General features: G+C 43.5%; 2 protein-coding genes across 3 annotated transcripts in view; one reads left to right on the top strand and one right to left on the bottom strand.

Moving 5' to 3' along the window:
• Positions 1-7552, bottom strand: part of CNIH3 (cornichon family AMPA receptor auxiliary protein 3) — a gene marked incomplete at its 5' end in the record, with an annotated part of 266502 nt that extends 258950 nt beyond the window's left edge. The window contains one exon of the mRNA XM_061159765.1: positions 7490-7552. Coding sequence (XP_061015748.1) covers positions 7490-7552 — 63 coding nt within the window. The remainder of the gene's footprint in view (positions 1-7489) is intronic.
• A 357-nt stretch (positions 7553-7909) lies between these two features.
• WDR26 (WD repeat domain 26) overlaps positions 7910-12182 on the top strand; it is a 35337-nt gene continuing 31064 nt past the window's right edge. The window contains exons 1-3 of one of the 2 annotated variants that reach the window (XM_061160134.1): positions 7910-8683; positions 10586-10685; positions 10786-10890. In XM_061160134.1, the coding sequence (XP_061016117.1) occupies positions 8265-8683; positions 10586-10685; positions 10786-10890 (624 nt within the window). In that variant the 5' untranslated portion in view covers positions 7910-8264. The remainder of the gene's footprint in view (positions 8684-10585; positions 10686-10785; positions 10891-12182) is intronic. The other variant, XM_061160133.1, reaches the window with a different exon arrangement.

The following is a 12182-nucleotide window of genomic DNA, read 5'->3' as shown; positions in this document are numbered from 1 at the left end:
ATCGGGAAGGAAAACCAAAAAAAGGAGGTATACGTATACGTATAGCTGATTCGCTTTGCTGTACGACAGAAATACAACATTGTTAAAGCAACTATATGCCAACAAAAATTAATTTTAAAAAACAAAATTAAAAAATAACAACAGAAAAAGAAGCCATCTAGGCCACTTTCTCGTTATCAAGTAGAGTATCTGAAAGAGAAGAAAACCCACACCCCAACTACACAGTGATGGGCAGACGAGACACAGTGTGCTTACCCTCAGAGAAGCCGCTAAAAAAGAAACCTGACTAGGGCACCTGCCCAAGACACAGCAATCACTTACCCACATTCTTCAGGGCACCTGCCACTGTTAGGGCTCTAAGCAGCCTGGCTGCCCTCCCTCACAGTAGACTCAACAGAAGCTCCTGTAGCCTCCCCGAGCTGGCCCTTCCTGTCCTGCCCGTGGATACTAAGCATCTGCTGTCTGGCCTCATCTTAGTTAGACATCTATCTTCCTTTGCCAGTTGACCTGGTTGGAGCCACTAACGGAGTAAAGCAATCAAGTACGACTTCTTGTATAAATCAAGGCTGGCTCTTTCTTTTCCCAGGATCCTAGACAAGTACAGGCTTACACAGTTGAGAAACTCGCACTAGAGACACAAGCAGTTGCAAAACCACCCGGCTGAGGCCTCCTGACTTAATGTGTCTCTCAAGAAGCCCTCTAGGTTTGGAGCTCTCCCAGTTCAAAAGGAAATTAAGTTCATTCATTCCTTCTGGCCCCCCTTCACTGTTTTAAGATGAAGTTCGCCAAACGGATAAACAAATCTCCAGGTTATACCTAGCCTCGTGTGTTATCTATCCCTTCTAGGCAAGATGCTGCATTTCAACCAGGACTTTTTTGAAGAAATGAACTCTGTGTTTGACAAGGAGCTTTCGGGCACTCCCCCAGGTGGCTTCCGTAAGAAGGAAAACCTTTTACTAGCGCTTACAAAGTCATTTATCTACCACTAAATGGGCTGATGAGATGACAGGAGTGTCAAAGGTGAGGGACCAAAATCTTATGTGCATAAAAAGGGCAAAGTCAAAAAACTAATTCAGGGACTTCCTTGGCAGTCAGTGGTTAGGACTTTGCTTTCCAATGCTGGGGGCGCAGGTTTGATCCCTGGGCAGGGAGCTAAGACCCCACACGCCAAAAAACAAACACAAAAATGTAAGCAATCCTGTAACAAATTAAAGTCTTTAAAAATGGTCCACGTTAAAAAAAAAATCTTTAAAAGAATTAATTTATAGGACTTGCTCTATTTCTTCTTTTTGGCCCCTTTAAACAATGAGTACTTTTCAGAGTCATACCAGCCATCTCCGAAAAGCAGTGGAGTGCAGAGCACACAGTTCTGAAGCCTGCGCATCCGGCTCTCCCACACACCAGCTGTGTGACCTCAAGTTTTCTGGTGTCAGTTTATCACCCATAAAATGGGGGTAATATTGATAATACTGTATACCATCAATAATATTACATACCTCATAAGGCTGATGGGAAGGTTAAAATAGTACAGTGAATGTCAAGACTTAAAACAAGGCCTGGTAGGTGTTAGCTCTTCATATTTGTTTATTATTATGGTAAACCCTGTGGTGGACATGTCCCATCATAGGAAAGAAAGGATAAGAATGAAAAGGATGGACACTAGGAAACAAAAGGAGAAGACCAGTTTTGTTGAAACTCTGTGACTGAACCTTACAAACACACCTATTTCTATTTTCATAATATTTGTCAATAATTTAGGGACAGAGAAAAAGCTACTCTGAGAAAGGGTCAGAAGTATAGTTAGAAAGTGGACATTCCTGTATTTCACAGATGTACACAGAAAGGTCACTCTTATGAAGACACAATACCCATTGGTATTAAAGGACCAGCAAGTCCTAAAACCCTCTCGTCCTGACTTAGCCAAAGGCCGCTCCACAAGCCATTAAAAAAAAAAGCTAACAACTACTGTTTTGCACTTTCGTTGTTAATGACTGGCATTGATGAATTCCTTCAGCTTTTTAAATTTAGGCTACCATCCCGTGCCACATTTGCCTACACATTTAGTATTATTAAGTAAAGAGCACATTTTTGAGGTAAAATTAAATGAAGAAATGCAGGAACTCTTTCAACAGTTTTTTTAAACTTCACGAATAATCACCTACTAAAACCTTTAAAATGTTTAGGCATTAGACCATTACTTCTATCTGGGCTGTGTGTAATCTAATCAGAAAACATACTTTCTCATACTAATTAGAATTTGTTGGTTAACAATAATTGTGTTTTTCCATTGATTATTATTTACGATTATCATAGTGCCAGAGAGATGAACCACATACAGGAACCTGAGAAGAAAGATTGCCCAAAGGGCCTGCTGTCCACTGTCCATGGACTCCAGGGGCTATTAATTATTTATCTACTTTTCAAAGTTAATAAATAGGAATGTCTTTTTGCCCTTTATTCCCCAGATGAATTTAACCAAATGAGAGATGGGTGTGTGTGTGCGTGCAAAGTCAGCAGTCTGAGAACATGGGAAGAGCAGGTAATGGGAAAGAAAGAGATGTTTACAAAGCAAATATATTTAATGTAATCAATTATACACAACACTGCTTCATCTGGCATCTTTTATTATGATTAATGATCATGAATATTTTTATTGGTTTTGAGTGTACTTTTTAAAATGTGGAAAAAATTTAAAAATAAAAATAAAAATAGAAACTTGAGTACTTTAAAAACATGACACTTATTAATACACACACAAAAAAAAACAAAATCCAAATAACCTCTATTGACACTTTAAAAAAATACTTATATTTAGTTAGAAAATGCAAACACTGCAGAAAAGTATCAAATGGAAAAATCGGAACCTCCCTCCTCAACCACCCCAGTCCTTCCACTCAAAGATAAATCACTGCTTTATGCTCTTCTATCCTACCAAAAAAAAATAATGCATACATATCTTTTCACTTATTTATCAGGTGAGTCATATGAGGCACACTGTTTTGTGATAGGCATTTTTTACTCAATATATCTTGATCCTATTTCCATATCAGCACCCCATTCTTTTTGCTCCTTCCAATGACGCTTCAGTGAATATCTCTGCACACACATCTTAGTGTTACATGCATTTTGTGACAGAGCCGCAAGAACAAGCTACTCCAAGCAGTCTAACCCAGCTGTGTGGTGGGAAAAGAACAATCTAGTTTTCTTGGCAAAAAGGATGGTATTCAGCTGAGAGGAAAAAGAATACTTCCACATGTTCCCTTCTAAGTATAAGGCTCCTGTCTTTGCACTTGGATCCACCCAACGTGCCACCCCTTCCCTCCCTCACAGGAGGATACTGGATGCTGGTGGCAAGAGCAGAATGTTTGTAGGAGGGGAGGATAAGCAAGTGCTGGAGAGACATGCATGGAGCAGTAACTGCCAGGGTTACTGTGCCCTCCACTCTACAACATAGGTACTGGAAACTCCCCGTTCCTGGAAGGCCAGTTTGAAGCACAGTATGGACAGCTGTCAGGCTAGAGGTGCACAGGAACCCAGTGGAGTGGCCGTGTTGGGGTTAACAAATGACTACAGAGTCACAGCTCAGAAACACGAGCAGTTATTAAATTCTTTGAACTTCATTGCCTCAAGTCCTTTTTGAAATGATGGAAGATTTAAGCTATGTTTTAAAACCTTTCAAGATAGTCTTTTTCCAACTATCTGTTATACTTGCATCTTGTTTGACTTCCAGATCAATTCTCTGAGGCAGGTAGGCCGGTGCCATTATCCACACTTCACTTGTGAAATGAGTGCAGGGCAGTGAAGTCAAACTACTTGTCCAAGGTCAACTGGCTGATCAAATGTGCTCTCACTCCAAGTGCTCTTTCCTCAATTCTCCCAAGTCCAACAAGTCCAGCTTGCCAATATTAGAACCCTGAACAAAGAAAAGCTAGGAATGATACAGGAAGATTCTTTACCATTTGAGCCACCAGGGAAGCCCCAGAAATGATGCTAGAGATGTAAATACAAATATATCCCTCTCCAAGGACACCTGAGAACTACCTCTTCCAGTAGAAATTTAATAAACTGAATAATAGTAATGTTGCTAAGTACCAAGTTGAGACACTAAATTTAAAACTTGACAGAAGAGTAAACAGTCTCTTCTAGTTTTTTTTTTACAAAGTCTTTTATGAAAATTTGGTTTTATGTTTTATTATGAACACCCATACTATCTAAGTAGCTTTTAATTTTTTAATCTAGTAGCTTTTGATTTTTTTTTCTTTTTTTTTTTTTTGTTTAGCTTTTGATTTTTTAACCTAGTAGCTTTTAGTTTTTTAATCTAGTAGCTTTTAATTTTTATAGCTAAGACACTGCTCTGGACAGAACTTGTCTAACACTGATCTCCTGAGTTGCCTTTTGTCAGTCTAGACTGTCCGAGATGAGTGTTTTGCAAACTTTTATGAGAATGGCCTACAAAAGAGATGCATTTTGCTTTGTCAAGCTGAGAGATATGTCTGTCATTAAAACAGAACTTTAACAAAATAATAATGACCTTTCCTACTAGTGACTGACTTGGATGCTTCCTAGTCTTTTTTCATTTTTCCATTTCATTTTTTAAAATTATAATCACAACCAAAACAACAATTTTATGACTCACAGGTCAGGGTCCAAAATCTGAAAAACATTGGCTTAAACGACAATACACAGATCCTACCTCAAAGAATTTATACACTAGTTGAGAAACACATAATGTTCATAACTCACAGACATCTTGTAGTTGGAAAGTCCTTATACATAAAGTAGCTCAACTATCTTCTACATCCCTGTAAGTCTTTGCTTCAGTATCTCTAAGATAAAAGTTGCTTCTTATTTGTAACCTAGCACAGGGTTGGTCATATAAAGCCCTGTTAAAATAGCACAGGAAATGAAAACAAATGAATCAAATACCTGAAGATACATTCAAATTTTTTTTCCTAAAAGACATCTTGGACCTTTACTCATACATCTATCTCAGTCTTTTCCAGGAGGAGGGTGAAAAGGGGAAGGTAAATCAGGGGAACTGAATCAGTCCTCTCTGAAGACTTGAAGAAGGGGTTTTAGTTAAATATTGCAAGCAGACTTCAATATTGGAAGTCTAAATAAAGGACTCTAAGAAGGAGGGTAAGGAGGCTGGAAGTCAGGAAAAACTCCCCTGAGGAGGTGAGAAAGGAGCCAAGTCTTGAATCAGAAGGGTAGAGAAAAGGTAGGAGGGTGCATGTGATCAGACTCAGAAGATGAGGCCAGCACATTTGGGGGTGTGAAGGGTTCATAAAGGGAGCAGTAAGAAATAAAGTCAAAGAGAAAGATGGAGAACAATCTGTGGAGAGCAAGGTAAACTCTGGATTGCATCCTGCAGGTAATACGGTGTTACTGAAGATTTCTCAGTGTGTACAGAGTGGTATTTCAGAGTGGTATTCATCTGTGCATGGGCTTGAAACCTGGCTCTAAAAACATTCAAAGTTCAAACAACAGGGTCTCCAGCTGTATTTTAGTTTAGAGAAAAATGTGTGCCCACATGGACTTCATAATTTCAGAATTCTTGTAACAGCCACCTTAGTCACATAATACATACAAAAGCTGGGGTATATATATGAGTTTAGACACCAGTTGAGACCAATTTCTTTTGCCTTTCATCCTTTACTTTTGTTCATGAAGGGTAAGCCTTGTCTGTTGCTACCACTAAGTAATTGTTTCCTTCATGAAAGCTACAGACTTTATTCAGAAGCTTGTCCTCAGTACTGCTATGGGCCTCATAAATTATTAAAAATGACTTTGCAAATTTTAATTTTGTATAAACAAAAACAACACGTTTAATAATAAGGCTGTCTAAAGTTAGCATACAACCAGGACTCTCTGAAGTGTTAACTATCTAGTAATTCAGGCTCTGCTGGATACAGTGGTAGTGCCCTATGAACCTCAGGTAGAACTCAGGTCTGTCTCAGGTGAGTAAGAATACTGAATGTGAGTCATCTCAAAATTACACTGCCACCTGGAAGCATATTTAAGAGATGAGACTAAAAGCTAAATCTCTGTCAGATCTTGCATTGGTCTTCTTTCTTAAATTTGAGGATCAACAGAACTCAGAATTCTTTAATACTTCCTCATAAGAATTATTTTTTGTGGTGGCTTAGTCACTAAGTAGTGTCCGACTCTTACGAGTCCATGGACTGTAGCCCACCAGGCCCCTCTGTCCATGGGATTCTCCAGGCAAGAATACTGGAGTGGGTTGCCATTTCCTGCTCCAGTGGATCTTCCCAGCCCAGGAATCGAATCCCAGTTTCCTGCATTGCAAGCAGATTCTTTACCAACTGAGCGACGAATTTTTCTAACTTCAGAAACCTAAACAAAAGCCTCAAAGTTATTTTGCGCTATAAACTTTTGAGATTTCTGAGCTGTAATATACTCCATTGTTGAGTCTGTTTTTCCACATGGAAACTACTTCAGAATAAGATTGTTAAATGTCTAAGAAAATCTCTGTACATGTCAGGTGTATATGCTATCGACCACATATATGTAAATAATTGTTTGGGGTAATGGAGACTATTTACCAATGATCAAGACTCAGCCTAGCTCTTGGTTGCTGCATTTCTACAGCCACATAAATGGGTTAAGTTACATCGACATTGAAGCCTCGCAGTTCGCCTAAACATTTAAGCCTGGATCTCAAGTTGAGTCTGAATACTCCCTGAGATTCATGTTTTGGATGAAGCTGTTTGGTCTCTATTACTGCTGCCTAAACTGAGCAGTGACTCAAGAGGCAACTGGAAGGGAGAAGGAGATGCTGGGCAAAAGCTAAGTGAAAGCCCCTCAGCAGAGTCCCTCCCCGCCTCTCTACACCCACAGCCTTTTTCTGACTCCTTGTCCCCATCAGATATTGCTCTTAGCCATTATTCCATCTCCCCCGGGTGGAACACAGTCTCCCAGGCTCATCATCTCAAACCTCCAAGGATGGCCCAGGCACGACAACTGTGTGTGGCACCTGGCTGTAGAAATTCGATTTTTCCACACTCAAACCGAGAGCTGGCTAGTCCTGGTTACCATTGAGCGAGTCGACAGGGCCTACCACAGCCCTGTGCCTCTTCGTTCTCGTGACAAAAACCTCGTCACCTGCTCGACCCCGTCCTCGGCCGGGGATGGAGAATCTGCAGTCCCTCCGCACCCCTGGCGTTTCTAGGTCACCCCGGGGTCCACACGCACATTTCTCGCGCACACGATCGAGATCGCCGCCCTCCTGTGCACGCCCAGCCTCGGAGGGCGGTTACAAACTTACTCCTCGCCGAGGCAGCCCTGCCAGGGGCGCTGGGGGCGAGGCCCAGCCGGCCAGGCCCGGGCTCCGGGGCGGATCTGGTCGGGTCGGGTCGGGGTCGGGGTCGGGGTCGGCCCCCCGCCGGCCCGCCGGCCTTCCTCCCCTCCCGCCCGGCCGGCCCCCGGCGCACGTGCCGGGTGACAGGCCCCCCTATAGGTTCCATACCTGCCACCGGAAGTGAGTGAGGAGGGCAGTATAGGCATTTCCTGTGACGCGAGCGCCTGGACTCCATTAGGCAGCAGCTGGGGGAAGAATCAACACACCAGGGAGCAGAGCGGAGCGGACCCGAGGACAGAGGCGGCAGCTGCCTCCGCTGCCGCCCGCCGCCGCCGCCGCCACCACCGCCGGGGCTTAGCCCAGCGGCGGGCCCCGAGCCCCCCGCAGCCGCCCCGCGGCGCCCCCCCCCGGCCCGACCCCCGGGCCGCGCACCCCGAGCTGCCTCCGGGAGGGGGGGGGGGAAAGGGCCCGGATCCTCCTTCTCCCCCTCCTCCTCTCCCTCCTCCTCCCCCTCCTCTCACCCCTTACCCTGACCCCCCTCCCCGCCTCCCCGGCCCCCCCTCACCCCGACCCCGTCCCCGGCCCCCGCCTCCCCTCCCCCGCCTCGCCCCACCGGCTTCCCACCACGGCCTCTCTCGGCGAGGAAACTCTGGCCTCCGCTTCCTCCTCCTCCGACTCGGACACCGGCGGAGCCTCCCCGCCCCCGCGGAAGAAACCCCGAGCCTCGGCGGCGGAGGGAGCAGGAGAGCCCGGGGCTTCGGCAGGCAGAGCAGGCCTCTCCCCTCCGTCCTCGTCGTCCTCGTCCTCGTCGTCGTCGTCGTCCTCCTCCTCCTCCTCCTCCGTGGTGGTAGTGGTGGGACTCCCCCCGGCTGCTGCCCCTTCCGCCGCCGCCGCTGCCGTCCCCCACCGAAGTAGCGGCCACAGCCTGGTCAGCGGCAGCATCATGCAGGCCAACGGGGCAGGAGGAGGAGGAGGCGGCGGCGGCGGCGGCGGCGGAGGCGGGGGCGGCGGGGGCCAGGGACAGACCCAGGAACTCGCCTGCCTGTCGGCCCAGAACGGGGAGTCGTCCCCCTCGTCCTCGTCGTCCGCGGGGGACCTGGCCCACGCCAACGGGCTCCTGCCTTCCGCCCCCTCCGCCGCCAGCAACAATAGCAACAGCCTGAATGTCAATAACGGGGTCCCCGGCGGGGCCGCCGCCGCTGCCGCCGCCGCCGTCGCCGCTGCCGCCGCCACCACCGCCGCCTCTTCTTCCTTGGCCACCCCCGAACTGGGCAGCAGCCTCAAGAAGAAGAAGCGGCTCTCCCAGTCAGATGAGGATGTCATTAGGCTAATAGGACAGCACTTGAATGGCTTAGGGCTCAAGTAAGTATCCCTTACAGGCAAGCTGGTGTGGACGGACCGAGGGGACCGAAGCTGGCGGGGAGGCGAGGGGAGCGGGGCGCGCTGGAAGGAGCTCAGTCAAAGAGTGAGAATTACTGCTGGGCCCAGGACGCGGCAGGACGCGGCCCAGACAGGCTGACCAGGGAGGAGGAGCTGACCTGAAGGGAAATAAGGGAAAATCAATCAGTCGGACAAATTGTGAGAGGAGACAGGCGGTTGGGAGGGTTGGGGGAGAGGGGCCTAGGAGCCCCAAGATTCACCCCTCTCCACACACCTTCAGAGCTTAATTGTCTGTCAGTAAAGACAGATGCGGGAGTGTGTCTCTGTATGTGTTGGGGGAGGGGTGGATTAGAGCTGGTGGAAATAATGAACCTTGGAGGATTTGTTTTTCAAGTGTATCTCAGAGGCATCTTTGTGGGACACCTCCCCACCCCCAACCATGACAGACGACCCAGGCAAACTACCAATCAGGAAAGACAGTCAGTTACAAGTGTTTATGGGAACTGAGGGGCTGGGATCATTCGGAAGGAGGCTGCTAAATAAATCTGATGGGAATAATGAAGTAAGATACCATGTTGATGGCATGTAAAGGCCCTTGTGTGTGTGCAGGAGGCCTACCACTAACTTGTCTGAAATCCCAATGTAATACCAAGAAAGCGGTTGCCTCTGAAAAAGGGACATCGAATCTGGTGAATCATTTATTTTCAGATACAATTTAGATGGCCTTGTGTACCTAAAGTAGGGTGAAGGTAGACGACCTTGGCCCCAACCCCCCACCCCACCCCCGTTTTGTATACACACAAAGAAAAACCAAGCGCGGGGGTGGACGGTAGGATTGGTGGGAGTACCGTGGAGCCTGATGGAGGAACCGGACAGAATAAGACTAGGAAACAACATGCAACAGTCAGTTTCCAGCTTCAAAGCATAGGTTAAATAAAATAAGTTCTTAGACCTAGCCTTCACTTAGTATTTTTGGATTTATAGATTTGTTCTGGGGAGAAGGTGAAAGAGCATTTTTAAGAGTGACATAAGTATTTTGATTCTCAGGCAGATTATTGCACTGTTTTTGCTGAAAAATGGAGCTGAATAAGAAAGCATTGAAACATAAGTATGTAAGATGGATAAAGAGTCTTAGAGATATCAAAATATCTGATGGAAGAAACCACATGTGGTGAATCGTTTAAGCTCTGAAAGAAATGTATCGAAGGAAGATTTCACTTTGTTCCCTAAGGAAAAGGATTAGTGTGAAAACAGATTTTTGTAAATGCTAACAGAACCTATTACTGAGACAAGAAGCAAGCTGACAGCAGCAGGAGGAAATAACTCGTGACTGTTTGGAACCTACACCATAGTAAATTTGCTATTTTTAGTATAGAGAGAAAGGGAATGATTTTTTGATGCTGGATTTATTTTAATTTTAGAGATTGACTTGTTAGAATTTCTTTGCAGACATAACACCTGGATGTAAGGCTCTTACCTAATAGAGGTCATTTCCATCACCTTGTATGGAACTAACAATTTTTTTAAAAAATCTTTCAAACTGTAGTAATGTGGCTAGTATGTAAATCATGGTTTTTCATGTGTCTTAACCAGTTGGTTACAACACATTTTTAGAAATTTTATACTTCATTAAAGGCATAAAATGAAGGAAGAATTTTATTTTGATTCTGGTTTTAAGAAGGTTTTTGACTTTAGATGTAAACATAGATGGCAGTTTAAAATTCAAGTTTGTTTAGCCAAGCACATCAAAGCTGTTTATTTCTTTTTCCTTCATCATGAGGTTAGCTTAAGAACTTTTGAAACTGTTTTCATAGACAGTAGTTTATTTGGAAGAGTAAACCCTAAAGTTGGTCAGGTCTTTTTTACACTGTATCTCTCCTGCAGCCAGACTGTTGATCTCCTCATGCAAGAGTCAGGATGTCGTTTAGAACATCCTTCTGCTACCAAATTCCGAAATCATGTCATGGAAGGAGACTGGGATAAGGTAAAGTAGGGCATATAGAGCTGTGTAACTGCTGCTAAAATTATATATTTGATGTGCATTTTGTGACATTTCTGTTTTTCTCTTATACCAATTTTTGCAGGCAGAAAATGACCTGAATGAACTAAAGCCTTTAGTGCATTCTCCTCATGCTATTGTGGTAAGAGGCGCACTTGAAATCTCTCAAACGTTGTTGGGAATAATTGTGGTAAATACACTTTTGTTCTTAGTTTCACATTTATGCTTATGTTAGTAGGTTATTGATAAGTCTAGGCTTCTGCTTCTTATAAAAGATAAGGCCGTAATTTTCATATCATTACCTTTGTAAACTAAGATGAATGTTGATGGTGTTTTAAAGTTTGAGCTTTATATTTTTAAAATCATATTTAATAAATAGATCCTTTGAACCTCATTTATAAATTAAGCTTCTACTAAGTTATACTGAAAGATCTTTACACTCTCAATACTATTAATAGGAGTTTTATATTTATAGGATCAAGAATAAATTATCCTTTTATTCTTTAAAATACTGAATGTGCTGGTAAAGAAAACATTTTTGGGTGTATGTATATCTATATAACCTTAAGTAGCTGACCACATTAAGTATCTTTTTTTAAAAAAAAATCTTTGGGAATTATAATTAACTCGAACCAGCTCCATTGGTGTGCTCATCATTTTCCATTCCTGCATTCCAGTTGTGTGAACTGACAGTGTCAAAGTTTGTATGACATAAATCACTCTGGTGGAGGACTCATGCAAATTTGACCATTGGGCTCTGCTTATTGCCCTTATTTCCTGACAGGATCAATGTCGAAGTTTAACCTGTTAGCCTCTTTCATAAATCTTAAGGAATCTTTTATACTAATAGGCTTTAATTCTTCAGTAGATGTTGGTGAGGGAAAGGAGGCGATCAGTTTTTTTTCCTAAGTCCTTGTGATTGGAAACCATGAAGAATCAGCTGCTGGCTGCTGGCTTTTTAACTTCTAGCTGATTCATTTGTTGTCAAAAGCAGTTTCCTGTCTGGTGGGGGAGGGAAAGAAGGCGAATAGGAAGTGAAGTAGGGAAACCAGCTGTTTGTTGACTGTTACATTTTGATTTTTTTTTTTTAATTGGGTCAAACATTAATCTTTCTACCTTTGTCTATAAACCTAATAGACCCTCCTGTTCTGTTTTTGGGGATTTTTTTTTTTTTTTTTTTTAAAGAAAATCTTGATTATAAGAGTTTTCAAATTCTTAATATAATCTTTTATAAAAATATAATCCTAGAGAATGGACTTCAAGTGAAATAAGGGAGGAGCCATATGAACAAATATGGATTCATTTAAATTGATGATCTAGTGTTTTGTGGGGTTTTCCCCCCATAAACACTTAAAATACTAAAATGTTTAAGTTACTATTGAATCAGATGCCTGATAATAAATTAACTCATGGAATAATCAATTCTGTGGTAAATTTTTTAAATGGAAACACAGAAGTTACAAACATCTATATTCAGAAAGA

The sequence above is a fragment of the Dama dama genome, chromosome 14 (genome assembly GCF_033118175.1).
Source record: "Dama dama isolate Ldn47 chromosome 14, ASM3311817v1, whole genome shotgun sequence".
Classification (NCBI taxonomy): Eukaryota; Metazoa; Chordata; class Mammalia; order Artiodactyla; family Cervidae; genus Dama; species Dama dama.
Note: the sequence above shows the minus strand (reverse complement) of the source record. Positions and strands in the feature narration are given on the sequence as shown.